Consider the following 15,726-nt stretch of genomic DNA (forward strand, 5'->3'; position numbering starts at 1 on the left):
AGATATGTCTCACAGTTTAATAATCTGTGCAACTTACATTTTAATTCTGAGAAAGTGTCAGTCATTGGAAATGAAGCAGACATGATACTTCATGCACATTCCTCATGAAAATAAATCACCTTGAAGAACAAGTATGCTGTATTTAAAGTACAGGAAACTTCTACCTCTAGAGGCTCATTTAGTTGCTTTAGTGCCTAATTAGCAACTTGAGAGGAATCTCACTATACCAACTATAGTGCTCTCCAAAAAACACAAGGCAGAGAGTCTGTTTCATCTGCAGAAGCCTAATTCAAGAGTGTGATATATATGACATCATCCCAGGTGAGACAGAGTTCTCATGAGACAACACAATGTCTCTACATCAAGTACACTATCATTGCCATTAGTGATCCTTTCTTCACTAAAAAGCTGACTGCTGTCTTTAAACTCAGGGAGAAATTAAACCAGAATACAAAAAGCATGTGAAAGAACTAACATCAAGGCAGATTTCCGCTCAGGCATTGATGTAGCACTCAACATATATAGGTTAGAATCCTTATCACATAGTTTCCATACTCAATAAACTAGAGATTAATCCTCTCATAATTCATGTCCAATCAAGACTAGTGTACACACCAGGAGATGAGATGCGCCGTTTCCAGCCCACACAGTCTAAGCCTGTTGGAGTACTCTGGGAAAAGGAATGCAGTTTCAGCGATAGGATGCCAAGGGCAACAGCAGATGTGACGGATGGACTTATTCCAGCCTGCAACAAGAGAGGGAAAACAAAGACCATGAACATTAAACTTAGGCTCCCTGTAGGACAAAATACAGCATTCATCACAGAGTACCTCTTTACACCTCTGATGCCTGCTTATGTAAATAAGTAGTACATTAGTCGGCACATGTGGATGATTATGGCTAGAGAGGATAGAAAACGTGAGAAGGCAGGGAAAATTGCAAGCTAATAAGAACAGAAGTGGATAACCAGGTATTGGACTCATTCTTCACATACTACCACATATACCTACATTTGCAGAAAGTTTCACTCCTTCCTGTGACGTGTATCCAGTGGGAAGGGGAAGCATATCACTCCAACAAGTCATCCCCTCAGCTGCAGAACTGTTTCATAAAACTAGTAATTCCTGTTCTGGTATTTAACATGTAAATAAAGCCTTTTCCTTCAGAGATTTATTGGTACCAGACCCCAACCATATAGGACACAGACAATACAACATTCTTCTCTTCAGTTAAAAGTACAAACAGGATCTCTTGCTCTCTCCTCTCCCTGGGTGACTGATTTTACAAAACTTGCAGAACTTTATGAAACTTTGAAAACATTATGCCATTGCCAGATCTCACTGAATTAATAACTTTTGCAGGTATAAGAGTGAAAACGTATGGATACACACACACAGCTCATGACCTCCAATGCTTCAGTAAGTTAGGCTTAAAACGAATAAAAATACAAGACTTTTTTGTTGTTTAAGAAACTGTACAATCAAACAAACCACTGCCACAAAGATACTCCATCCACCCATAGACTAACCTACTCTCTCATGCAGACATTCGCTTTAAAGTTTTAAATAAAACATAAATTATCAACAAAATCCAAAATGTAAACAAGGTTGTTATCGTTTTCTGCATCAAAGCCAATGTTTTCTGCCTTCCTTGCCATACCAACGAACTTTCAATTTGTTTCGTCTCTTCTCATCCACCCTGAAACAGAAATAATGTCTGCTTGATATAGGGAAACAAGACCAACACTCCCCTGCTACCTCATCAGGGAATCAGAAGATACTGGGCAAGATACTACAAGAATATAGATCATCTGACAGTAAGTAATACAGACTGTAGGCAAAGCCACTGAAACTTGTAGCACTTAATGCATAATGCAGATATGCTTTTATTCCTTTTTCCTTCTCCTCTTTTCTCTCCCATACCTCCTATGGCTGGCACACAGAGAATATACCAGCAACTGCAGGTGACTGGAGATCAGCTGGTCAGTAAGCATTGGTCCCATGGGCGTACCCATTTTTCATCTCTGCATCATTACTGTCGCTTCCTTTTGCTGGTGTGACATTCAATTACAACATAGCCATCCTTCACTGAACCCAGAGTTTCATGTATTGAGCTCCAGCAGTTTATCTAGGATTTTTCCTTCTCCCTACCAGCCCGCATGATGTCCCATCAGCATAAAGTCTGATGACTAGCTTCAATGCTGAAGCCTCTTCTTTAGAAGAGGGCAATTAGTCAAAACATCCTTCCAAAAATAAACAGCAAACTAAGCCCACTGAATAGCCATACATCGCCCAAGCAGCTGAGAGCGCTGCTGCTCTGTGCCTCGTTCGCTTTATTACTTACTTTCCTAAAACAAAGAGGACACAGCCAATACTTTGGCACAAATCTCCATCTCCTGAGGAACAGCATGAACCCTGTTCAAATTAACCTGAGCAGTGCCTATTTTTCTAAAAAAGTCACAGCAAAGCCCCAGTGGGAGCACACACCCTCCCAGTGACAATGAAATCAAGCAAAATAGGCAACTTGCTGGGCTAGAGCTCTGAAAATGCCAAGCATAAGGTCTAGTATATTTACATGAAAGGTGATAGAAAGCATTATTGTTCTGTTTAAGACTAGGAAGCAGAATACTGCCTTAGGCCTGTTACAATAAAAACTGCAAGCTTCCTTCTTATTGATCCCCAGGACATCACAGCAAATTTCAAGTACAGGCATCATTTGATTTCTATAGCATAGGAGTGTGCGGCCTGTACAACCCAAAAGAGAAGAAGCATTTTCAAAAGTGTTAGTAATATGTGGGCAGGGTTTTCCCCAACCTACAAGGGAGGGAAGGGGAAATGAGGGACCAGAGCATAGTGAAGACTCTCTCTTCTACATTTGCTGCTATAGGTTTAAGTGGGTTATTTCTATGTGCTTATGCACAGCAGCACATTCCCTGGGAGAGGCATTTACCCCTGTTGTGTATCTGTGCCTTGTCAGGTGCACAAAGGGGGAGACTTCTCTCATTCAATCCCTTATCCAAAGCGTGTTCATCACCCTCTTGAAGTGTATCTGAGGTGCCCACAGTGCTCATAACCACGGTAGCACACAACAAAACTTAATTTTCTCTTATTTCAATTGGGGTAAAATCAGATTTCCAGGAGTCATATTCAGAGCAATAAGCTAAAGATCTATTTTTCACTGCTTCTCATTTCTCTATCAAATCAAAAGAGAAAGCTTTTTCTCCACTATACCCCCTCTGGGTATAGTCTCCTGATAGGCCTTTTAGGAATCTCTCTAATTTGGCAGTGCACAAACTGCGCTCCAACAAATGCATGTAGAAGCCATGTCTGTGCTTCTATTACTATGCACTGGAGAGGCATCAAGCTGAACAGTCAGGTTCTAACCTTTTGTCAAAATAGGAAAGAGCAGGATGGGAGCATACAGGTAGTTCAGGAACATCACTGAAACAATTTTTGCAAAAGTAATTCCCAAAACAGAGCCTATTGTCATTAAAGCACTAGATGCATCAGTGGCTTGGGCTATTGTCTCAGTTCCTGCTAAGGAGTTCATACCACATTAAAAATAAGTAGGAGGACCCAAGGCTACACCGTGAAACCCATCATCATGTGAAGGGCAAAGCCTATGGCCAAGCAAAAGAAAATAGATTCATCTACAGCCAAGTGAGTTTCTCTTCTTCCACAGGGTGTTACCTTCAAAGGCTTGCCACAATCAGTTAAGTGTTAACACTTTTAAGGCACAAGATCAGAAGCTGCTCAGCTTGCTACTGGCAGCACTTTGTTATAACGGACAGCAGGGTCAACCTTTGAGTTTGACTCTGAGAATTTACACAGACTGTTCCCATTTAAAGCAGATGAGCAGCTTACTGGTCCTAAGCAAAACAAAGACCAGTATATAGAATTGTCCAGAACTAGTATTTCAAGTGGTTATTTTTTTTTTAGCTTAAAGCTAGTTTCTTGACTGTTTGTCCACCTCTCTCTGAATCCCAACTGCCAGCCTTCAGAACAGCTTCTTATTACCAGTATACATATTTGTGTCCATTGATCTGAATGATAGAGTAGTATCAGAAATCAGCACTTGAAAAATCAAGAATTCTTCCCTAGTCTGACCTATTAACTTGTTTCCACAACATTGCAGCACCACATCACCTTATATGCTGACCTGATCTTGACTTAACACAGTATGACTTGTCATAACTGAAGCCACACATCCCAAGGCAGCCACGTGTCAGAAAACATTAGACTTGCAATTTCAGATGTCCATAGCCCCCATACAGTTGCCTTGTTCCAGTCACAAAACCACAATAGGCAATGAACATCTTACAAAGCTTCTTTTGTGATAACTTATTTCTCCTTACAGAAAGGGATTTAGCATCCTTCTAAAACTGCTCTCAAACACTGCAGCTTGTGACAGCACTCCCACCACACTTGGGAGTATGAATAAGCAGCATTATTACAGGAATAAAGCATTGCAAAGACAGAATAAAACAAAATAGGAAAAAGAAACTATATGAGAACTATTATAAATAAAAAATATAGGCCAAGAAATGCAGTTATACAGGCACACAGGAAATATAGCCCTTGAATCCCAACAGTTCTCTCAAAACAGCATTGTGCCCTTGGCCTGGCCACAAAGATAAAAAGCATCAATAACCCACATAACACACTTAAATCAACAGAAAGAGTAAAGCACAGATCTACCCACATGCTACTAAATATCTTCTACTCACCTCTACTACCTAAAGAACAATGAACCAGAAAACTAACTCAAGCTCATAAGCCCCACAGGCAGGTGATGTCAAGTGAGGGTATCTCAAGGGGCACAGGGGCAGCTGCAACTCATTATGCAGCTGATCACAATTTAGAGATAAGTTTGCACCAAAAAATAAGGATGGAAATGCTGAAAGGATAAGCTACTTTCTAGCAGCATCAAAATGTGCAGTTAATCAGCAAAACTGACAGCATTCAACCTGTGTAATCTGATGGCTCCAGGGGAAGCTATTGAGGTAACTGGTTGCTCCTCTTAGAAGCACTAATGGCCTCAGTGTGGGCCAACATACCCTGCAGCATGGACCAGATTTCTATCACTATCTATGCTTGTTGAGGAATTTTAAGAAATATTTTTAGCATGTTTTACTGACTTCTGTTTATCAGTGAGCATAGGCTCATACAATACATACACATGCAAGCCAAGAATTCATTTTCCTGAGCTTGTTTCATGCCCATACAGCACTAAGCAGTCTGAACAAGGTAGAAAAGTAACACAATTAACTTCTTTTTAAGTTTTTTTTAGCCTTAACATACACATGCCTCAGGAGCATTACTCAGTGTCTTCAACACACAGGTGGTAGTGGGGCTGAGCCAGGTAAACATCCTCACTGAACTGAGAGTAGGCAATATATCACAGAATCATAACCAGCACTCCTCCAAGCATCAACGGGCAATGTTTTGTTTTGAAGAACCCTACAAATACAAAATAGCACAGATTTTTAGCCTCTTTTCTTGCGGAGGGGAGAACAGTGGGCAGTTTTTCAGAAAGCCTGTTTCTGGAGTTGGCCTGGCTTTCTGTCCCAGGTGTCTGTCAGCTTCGATGGGAGGCTCTCCCAGGCAGACAGGTATGAGGCAGCAGGTTTACTCCGGGCAAGCCATAGTGGACAAGCTGAATGTTTCAGGTGAATGTTTCCCCTTCACCATCAAAGAACTATTTGTGTGCATAAGCTCAAGCACATGTTAAAGTGGTGACAGGACTAGGGCCTCAGCTCCCCTCAAACGTTGTCATTTTGATGCAAGAGCCACCAGAAACAGGCAACCAGGATAACAGAGAGAAAGGGAAACAAATGCAGATAACAGACCAAAACAGAAAAACCTGAGGAAAACTTTCATTGTAATATCTGCTACTTGATTTCAAGCTTAATCAGAAGCTTCCTCCTTATTATCATCAGATGCTGCACGGAGTGCCCCTCTGTCTCATGTCCTTTTCCCTGAGAAGTTCTTTTTGATGTATGAAGGCTAAATTTGGCTCTTAGATACACATTCATGTCTCTCCCTGAATGGAACAGACCTTAGCTCTGGATCCAAGAGTAACAGATGCCATCAGTGTGAGTCACAACAGCCACAAAGTTTGTCACAAGCAATCATAATGCCAATCTGAAAGTCTCCCCGGGTGGAGAGGAGAATACTAATAGCTAAAACGACAACGGCAATGTTCTTTTGAGCACTTCACAGCAGGAATTTGCCTCAGTAGGAAGTGTGGAGTCGGCTTCAGATACAAGGGAAGTCTAATTTTGAGTCCCTTGTTAAAGTTATACGGCAATGCCACAGGGCACAGAATGAGATTTTATCAGTTTAATTTATACTGATTTGCTCCCTGCTCTCCCTATCTTTCAGCTCACAGAGCAATCTGATATTCTTGCATCCTATTGTCCAACATCGCATGGAGCAAGAACTGCTCACTGACAGAGACTAAAAAACCCACAACCTTTAGAGATCATCATTTATTGATGAGTTCAGTGTTTAATCCGTCTCCACAGACTACTAAATCCAAAGAAAAGCAGACAGAACTGTTACCAGACAAAGTGCAAGGGCAGGAATATGATGACAGTAGAAAGAAGCAGCCGGAGCAGAGAGGAAGACAGTGCCAGAGAATGAGGAGGACAGTGTATCGTTTCTTACTTTTAACTGGTCCTCTGGGAGGTGTTGCAATTGAATCCCTCTCTCTGGCTGTGTCTCCTTCTCTAGCTTGCTTTTTTGGTTTCTCTCCATCCAAACATCATCGAAGCTGAAGCACTTATAGAGGGGTTTAGGTCTCTTCCTCCTCCTCTCCAAAATCTCCTTGGCTTTTTCATCTGGAGCAAGGAAGGAAAGCCTCCAGGCTTTGCTCTCAAGGATGGAGATAGGGCGTGTGGATGGTGGAACCTGGGGGGGCCTCCTTTTGCGATGGGGACCCCATTTCTCATTTGTCCTTTTTTCAGGTGGTGTTTGACATTGCTGTTTAGACTCCTGTTTTACAAACAGCAGGTGAAAACACAGGGTTTGTTGGCTGGAAATTTTGTTTGCTTCAAATTGGCTTGAACAGAAGATGGCAAAGCTCAGTTATCTAGCCCCAAAACTATTCAGAAGAAAATGCTTTCCCAAGACTACTGGCTGAAACTAGCCAGTCTACTCACTCAGCCTCCTCCATAGGCTTAGAGGTACTCACTCCACGCTGGAGCAGCAGCTCTGCAATCCTTTGAGATTGTAATATAAACTCCGTGTGCACAGGACAATGCCCTTTTCACCCTCATTCTAGATGGCATATTACAATAACATTACTACGGGGATTTAGGTCACTCTGTCTGTATAATATTATTTACAAAGACAGACAGTGTCTCTGAAAATAGAATAATGACCAGTCTTGCCTGTCTGTGCTTTTACAACTGTACTTAGTTACACAATGTAAAAAGCCTTCCTAGATGCCTGCAGGTCTGATATATTAATCCCTCTTCTTCCTGATGTGCTCTTTACACTATCCATTTTATTCGCTTGATGTTGGGCCAAGAGCAAGGCATTGCACAGCTTTGCACTACCCTCTCATTTGCTTTTAATGAGTGCTTGAACAAAATTACAGCTTTTATATTGGAACAGCTTGAAATCAAACATGCCCTGAGGCATCTAACTACTACTCCAGGTAACATTAGTGTTAGAATCAATAATATTTAAGGTGGGAGATAACATCACGGAGGAATGAATGATCTCAGGAGTCTCTTTTCATGCCAAGAAAATGTTGTGTCCTGACAACAGTACCTCTCCAGTTTTTCACCGTTCATTTGAAGAATCCAAATATACCAACCTTTAAAACACTGTAGGCACTTCCTATCTACTCTCAATTAACCAGCAATCCCAGATCAGTTCTTCTTTGCCACTGGTACGAGATGCCAGTCTAGAAACACTTCTCATCTACTAGATGCTATGAAAAAGCAAAATGTGTCCTGCTGGTATTCTGTGCCTAACTTCATCACATTGGAGAGGAGTGAGGAGAACTTGCACAGATCCCAAACACGGGACAGATTAGGAGTTCACTCTTGCCTGCTGGGTAACACAATTATGTAAGTAAAATCATGCCACAAACAGATTAATTAAACATGTATTGAAGGTTCTGACACATGGGCAAACTGGTAATTGTTCTGTCTTGCTTAGCTGATAATTATGCTGGAAAGACTTAACACTGTGAATATACTTTGCCCAATGTCTCTGTTGTATTTTCAGAGATTCCTGAAAAAACAACTTCACTTAGAAAATCCAGGGTGCAGTTCTACTTCATTTCACAATGTCATGAAAATGGAAATAAACAAAAGCCCTATCTGCTTTTTAGATTAGATGTTGTGTCCTGAAAGCTGGGACATTTACATTAATTTCTAGGCTTCAGCTGTATTTATCCTATTTCAGATATCATATTCTGTAGCCTCCAGAAGAATCAGGAAAATTAAACTGGTTTATATGGCTTAGATACCATTTAAATTTTTTATGGTTTTCTTTAAATTATTTAACCTAGCAATCAATTTAAGTAATTATTCATCTGTTCCTAATGGTTATGTTATAGGATGTGGGATTGCCTATTCAAGGCTTTACACATGCCTCATCTCTCCACTCTTTTCTAGATGCTTTTTTGGGTTATCGTTTACAGGTCAATGATTTTATTCATCCTCTGAGAGGCTTCATCTGTTGACAGTGTGTATAGTTCAAGTATCTTGCATTTTCCTAGGCTGGTGTTACACTGCAGTCTCTTGTTTGAAATGTGGTGCCGGTATTTGTAAGTTAAGTTGATGCTCATGAAAACAAAAGATTTTCAAGTGAAGCTGAGCACAGAAGGGAATAAAGCAAATTCTCTTCTCCTTCTGCCCACAGCAATTCCAGTACTACAGCTCTCACTTCTCAAACTGCCACCCTTCTTTAGATTCCAGACAGTATTAGCTAAAAAACCCAAACCAATCAACCAAAAAACTTTCATTAGGAATATGTGAGGAGAGGTTGAGGGAACTACGTTTATTTAAGCTGACAAGAGGGCACTAAAGACAATATAAAAGCAGAGTGCAACAATTTTGTAGTTACATGGATGACGGATTCAAACTCTTCTCAGTAGTGCCACACAACACCACAAGACAACGGCCAGAAATTGTAGCTTGGGAAGTTCTGGTTGGGTATTAGGAAAAAAAAAAAATTCCTTAGGAACATGTTTCCCAGAGAGGTGGTGAAATATTCACCAATATATGTTTTCAAGACTTGGTTAGACAAAGTCATGGTTTTGTCTATCTGGTATTGCCACTAGTCCTGTCTGAAGAAGGAGGTGGGATTAGATGACTTCCCAAGGTCTGTTCCAACCAACCTTTTTTATTTTTCTATACAAAAAATAGGGAGTTTCTATAAAAAAATTAGGGAGAAAGGGTAAGCTAAGACCATTCTGGAGGATATCTTAAAATTTTAATATAACCTGGGATGTGAGAGACAAAAGGCAGCAGCAGCAGCACAAGCTATGCTAGGGCTCATTTGAGTTGAACATAACCAGCTGCCAGCTGCAGAATTGATCAAGCAGTTCCAAATTCATCAAGTCTCTGAAAAATGTCTGCTTGGGGTATGCAGACTCTCATACCCTTTCTCAAGTGCCACTTCTGAAAATCTGCTCAGCAAAATTATTTTGCCCATTTCTTAATGTCAAAGCTCATCAGCAGTAGCACTGAAAAATTAGCATGACCCAGCCAGGTTCTGGGATCTCAGCTAACATATCAACCACTCTTGTGGTTTGTGCTTAGCCACTGAAAGAGATTCCTAAGCTCCCAGCCACTTACAACTTGGGAAATCCTCTCTGTGATTAAAAGCCTACTGACAGAGGAAGTCTCTGCTTTTAAAGGCCTCAGCCAATCAAGAAATCCCTACTGAAGGTACAAACTTTTCTGTGAGATCCAGCCAATCACAAGAAAACTAATGTGTTACCAAGAGTATAATACAACACATCATCAAAAGGAGACCATGGGTTTTTTTTTCTGTTTGCTGTAAAAAAGGCAGAAAAGGACTCCTAGTGGCAATCAAAGGGTAGTTATGGTAACTGAAAAAGACTCATGGTACTTTGAAAGACAGCTACTCATTGTCTAAAGGAAAAGATTTTACTTCTTAAAAAGTGACTGCTAGTAATGGGAATTGATTTCTGTGTTGGCTTTTACTTCGAGAAACTTATTTACTATACTCCAGTTACAAGGCTCGATTCTGCCTTATATTAAAAGGGGTAAGACCCAGCTAAAAACTGAAGTTGAACACAGGGTGGCGTCTGTGTAATGTTTGAGGTATATTATGCATTAGCACTGTTGTGATGACTCTGTTCCTTTAGGTTTTTGTGGTAAATCCTCCCTTAAGGAGTGCACCAATTCATAGTGTTGAACAGAAACAGAAAGATTAAGTAGTGCTACCTATCTTACCTATTTATGCACCCGTCGAATCAATGTGTTCATTAAGCCATTAAAGCATTTCACTGGAATTCCTAAACCATATAAAAACAAAAGACTGCAAACCAAACTACCGCCTGATCATTCTCAGACAACAACTCACCTCATCTTGGACCATGTCACTAGTGGAAGAAGCTGTGTTTAAGCTGATCTGGGATCGACTGCTTATGCCACTGTCATCCCTCTGGTATTCGTTGTCCAATGAGTGTACAGAAAGTAAGAGACTACCTCTGGGTTTCAGTGTCTTTGGTCTCTCAGGAGCCTCCAAATTACTTTCAACTGCAGAGCTGTTCCCAAGAGAGATCATCGAAGTGGCACATATTCTTCCCGGATAACGGAAGCTCTTGTGTTGAGAAGTGGATCGTGGACTCTGCGGCTTAGGACTCATGGGCCTACAAGGTATGTCTTTACCATCAGAACTTGAGAGCTGAGGACATGATGGACTTGACTGACTAAATGGCAACTGCAAATCAGTGGAGCTAAATGGAGATTTCATCCAGTATTCCTCTAGAGAAGTATTTAAACTGTTGCTCAGAGCCTCCTGTTGTTCATCATAGTCCGAACTCTGTGAGTATCTGATGCCCAAGTCATGGGACTGTATTCGATTTCTCCACATACCTGCAGGTGAAGAGACATCAACAGGCTCCACAGAGGTGTCAAAATAGCTGGGATCTGCTGAGGAGTCATTATTTTTTTCTGTTTTAAAAAATGTGTGTCCATTGGGACTATCCTGTCGCTCTACTGACATTCTCATTACATGGCTGCTAGTTGCATTAAGACTCTCCTGTGTTGGTGATAAACTTGCTAAGACAGGCCTTTTTAGTCCCTCTGCCTCCTTGGTTTTCAGAAAAGCTTTCCAGGCGCTCTGGCGAAGTTTGGCTTTGTCCTTTTCATTTTTCAGTGATACTCGTGAGCTTTGCTCAGCATTTTCCTTTTCTGGAGATTTGGATTCAAATAAGCTTGAGAGTGATTTGTGTGCCAAGGCCAACCTTGTCCTGAACTTCTTACCCTCAGGGTTTTTGTTTCTTTTGTATTCATTTTCAGGGAATGATTTTCTAATCCCAGAGTATTCCACAGGTTCACCATCATTGTTTTCAGACGAACCTGAAACTTGTCGATCAGCATATTTGACAGCACCCAGTGTAGGAGAAGTTGAATTTGTATCTACATCTTCCATCAGTATCCGACCAGAGCCAGAAGCCTTCCTCAGGCTCATTCTGTTGAATAATCCTGCAGGTCTCTCATAGAATAAATCATCATCGTCAGAGTACTCAGAGGCATAGCTTTCCTTTCTGTGGAAGGCTGAACCAGATGAACAACTTTTGAAAGACTGTAAACTTTCAGTGTCTTCATCCTCCTTTCCAGCATCCAGTTCTTCCATCTTTGCCTTGCTGCCAAAGAAGCTGCTATTTCCCTGACTTTCTGCTGTGGCAGATTTAGTTTTTCTGAAAGATGTCATTTTTGAGAATACTAAAAACCTGGAAGCTTTCCCACTATTCCCATTCTTTGCTGGCTTTTGCACAGCTTTATAAAGACTGCTGTTACTTCCCAGGATGTGGAATGAGCTCTCATCCATTTCCTCGCTGTTAGTGCTGCAGGTACTTATATTATCCAGGCCCAGCATGCAAGCGTTATGGGTCTCCCTTTTCACAGAGTAGTTAAAGATATCAGAAACATCTAGATTCAGTATACTGTCTTTGCTAGGGCTAGCTGTGTCTTCTGCAGGAGAGCCCTCCTTTTCTCTGTCAGGAGAAAGTTCTTCACAGGTAACTATTTGTTCCTTTAAACGATTACAGCCTTCATTTCCTTGCCTGCCTACTGCTTGTTCAGAGATGAAGTTGGGCCCTTGAAGGTCAACATCAGCACCATCTCCCTGACATAAATTGCATACATCACACATTTCCAGTGTTACAGCACTAGTTACATATAAGACTTCCTCTCTGCCTTGATGTGCTTTGAATTCCTCTTCCTTAGACACCTGGTCATCTCTTGTTTCACCCTGTAACTTTCTGAACTGTTGTGGCTCTAATTCAAACCCAGTCTTTGTTCTGCAGGGCTCTTTCTCAGAGATCATAACACCACTTCTGCTATGTGATTTTAAGAGCGCTTCTTCATATTGATCTGCCTGACTTTCTGTAACAAGTACATCATTGCCCAGCGGTACCGTAACACTCCTGAATTCCACTTTTGCACTTGTTACCATGGAATTACTACAAGCGAACCCTAAGGATGAAACTGCATCTGTTTTCTCTCTTTTCTCTTGTGAACATTCTGGTTTTTCTTCAGCTGTGTCCCTACCAGGGAGTACCTCTGCACTACCAGGAACAAGGTGGATGTCCAGAATTTGTTCTTCACAGCTACAGCTTTCACTCAGAACTCTCTCTGGCTCATCACGAGCTTTGCTGACAGTACGTGGAGACATCAAATCCTTGCTCACTACATTTCTCAATGTTCCAGTTACCACTTCAGTAGGAAGGTTATCATTCAGTGTGTTGGACTGTAATCCTTTCTGCTCTACAGATACTACAATTAGGTCAGGCTTTAACTCCGGAAGAGTCGTTAAATGCCTTCTCTGGTTTATATATTCTGATCTGGGAGTAATTGCAACAGCAAAGACACTGTTTTTATCCTTTCCTTTATGAGTAGGATGTTCATTTGTTACTAGCTTAGAGTCACTCCTTAAGGCACCAGTTTTGCAACTTGTATTTTGCTGCATTGAGTCTTTGTGCTCTGCCCCAGCATTCCTGCCACCTGGTTGCAATGTGGTTTCCAGGACTTTCCAACTGACATCAAGGTTAGAGGAATCATCTACCCATCTTTCCCCTACCATGATCTCCATATCTGACAGTTTAGATTCAAGGCCATTCTCCTTCAAATTTTTCTGCTGTATTCTACCAGTGGAAACACAGTTTACGGAACAATCACAATCTCTGTTTTCCACAACAGCAGGAAAACCTACATGATAAGCTGCTGCTAGGTTCTCAGTGTCACCAATGTCAGATCCAACATCAATATCTAAAGGGAACCTGTCTGCTTCCAGATCTCTTTCAGCTTTGTACTGGTCACTTTTCATAAGTTCTTCAGCATTTATGATCACTGGCTCACAGTTCAGAGCAGATGAAGTCTCCTTTTGTTTTGGAGTACACTCACAAGCATCAGTCTGTGTAGAAGATAAGCTATCAGTACATGTACCTACTACTTCTGGACTAGGGCCACATGTCTCTGATTTAGAGTGCAAATAACAATCAAAGCACTGGGGAGAGCCTGCTGGTTGAGAAAGCTGACACTCATTTGAGTCTATGTCAGTATTAACAAGAGATCTTTTTATGCCAAATTTGCCCTCTATTTGTATTGCCTTTTCAGGGCTTACAGGTACCCTTCCTAAATTTTTCCAAGTGTATTCAAAATCCAACCCTTGAAGGTGTATTCTGGAACACGACCATCTAAATTTGTCTGTCAGATTAATACATTTCTCCACATATTCTGTCTTGCTCTGAGCACTGATATCTTCAGGCACACTGTGCCATGTTTTATTTTCTGTAATTTCTGACCTTGTGTGTGGTGACTGAGATTTTGGGTTGAAGTAACTCTGGTAAGAGAATGAATCTGATGTCAACATGGTCTCTATACTTCCATGTTTTATCTTTTTACCTGTAGTTTCCTCACTGTCAGCTGAGTTTCTCCTGCTGCATTTTATACTGGACATAGAATCTAATTCACACTTATAGTCAGATGTCTCAGTGTAACTTTTATGGTTAGGTCCATTTGTTTCAAAATGAAGATTAGGCAAACTACAGCTTGATGCTGCATCTGACTGGAAGGAAAAATGCTGAACCTCAGGAAAAATCAAACAACTTTCTGAGTTTGCTTTGAAACAAGCAATGCTTAATATTACAGGATGTTTCTTCTGTCTTGTAATGTCATCTTCTGTAGGTACTGAGCTGGTACAGGACTGCACTTTACTGCCTTCAAACTCTGCTTTATTTTGCAATACTGCTACAAACTTTCTATTTGTCTGTGAGATAAGGTCCTCTTCACTGACTTGGTTCCCTGTGTTGGAAGTATCACTAGTTAACGTTAACTCTTCATCACCCAATTCTTCACCTTCTGAGTTCACAGATTGTATGCAAAATTCAGTTTTGCTTGGTGCTGCTTTTATTTTGGAGGACACTTCTAACTGCACCTGCTGGGTAAATTCTGGTTGCCTTGAGCACTTAAGTTCATGGAGGGTTGTTTCTGCCTTTGCTTTAGGAAGACTACGGCACAGATTTTTTTTTTCAGTTAAAAGGCAGTTTGAATCCAAGCAAGTTTCCCCAGTTACATCACTGGAAACAGATTCTGTGTCTGATGCACTCTCATAAGGCTCAGTTTTTACATCTGACAAAGATCCACTCTGATGTGACAGGGTCTCAAAATAATCTTCATCTGTTTCCTGGCTGGATCCACGTATCTCCAGCTCTATTGTGCTCGGGGTAGAAGAAATCAGATCATCTTCAAACTCTCCTTCACTAATGTAGTTTTCAACTGGCTCTGGGGCCTATGAGTAAACAGAAAATAATGATTTAGCAATGATTTCCCACAGCAGTAGAGTAGCAGAATTATTATCAGAAAAGAGACTTAGGAACACAATTAATTCAATACACACTGATGTCTTTGGAAGTTATACTTGATATTTTACTTATTGATGGACTTCAGGCCTTCGTATTTCTTACTTTCTGTTTCTTAATTAATACTGTTTTCATTTTAATATATAATTGTGCAGAGGCCAAAATTTGACTTTTGGCAATATCTTTCATAGCCCAATACTAAGGCACATTTCACGGTCAAACAAGTCAAATGGAAATAATCCCTTGCCAGGAGATCTAAAAACTCTAAAAACATCTTCAAATCTGAGGAGGAGGTTTATGTGATAAACTTGAGAACTAATTATTACTCTTCAAATTACAGAAATGTGACATAAATACATACAGAACAGTTTTGCATTTGAATAACTGGGTACTACTCAAACCAAAGCCTGAACGAAAGGTGAAAAAAGTCTTTGATCTCCTTTCCAGAAGGCTTACAGCAGGAGCACTACATATATCAGTTATAAGGTCAGGGAACTGCTTGAAAGAGTCCAGTGCAGAGCTACAAAGATGATGAAGGGGGTGGAACATCTCCCTTATGATGAAAGGCTGAGGGTCTCTTTAGCTTGGAGAAGAGGAGACTGAGGGGTGACCTCCTTAATGTTTATCAATACGTAAAGTGCGAGTGTCAGG

The 15,726-nt window shown here is 40.8% G+C and overlaps 1 protein-coding gene across 1 annotated transcript in view; it reads right to left on the minus strand.

Annotated features, from left to right (window-relative positions):
* Positions 1-586: 586 nt before the first annotated feature.
* The window catches only part of LOC147415250 (uncharacterized), a 112,889-nt gene continuing 97,749 nt past the window's right edge, over positions 587-15,726 (minus strand). Inside the window, exons 3-5 of the mRNA XM_086468562.1 lie at positions 10,572-15,005; positions 4,727-4,735; positions 587-745 (exon numbers count right to left, since the gene is read on the minus strand). Coding sequence (XP_086324688.1) covers positions 587-745; positions 4,727-4,735; positions 10,572-15,005 — 4,602 coding nt within the window. The remainder of the gene's footprint in view (positions 746-4,726; positions 4,736-10,571; positions 15,006-15,726) is intronic.

Source organism: Leptosomus discolor, chromosome 7, assembly GCF_034619465.1.
Source record: "Leptosomus discolor isolate bLepDis1 chromosome 7, bLepDis1.hap2, whole genome shotgun sequence".
Classification (NCBI taxonomy): domain Eukaryota; kingdom Metazoa; phylum Chordata; class Aves; order Leptosomiformes; family Leptosomidae; genus Leptosomus; species Leptosomus discolor.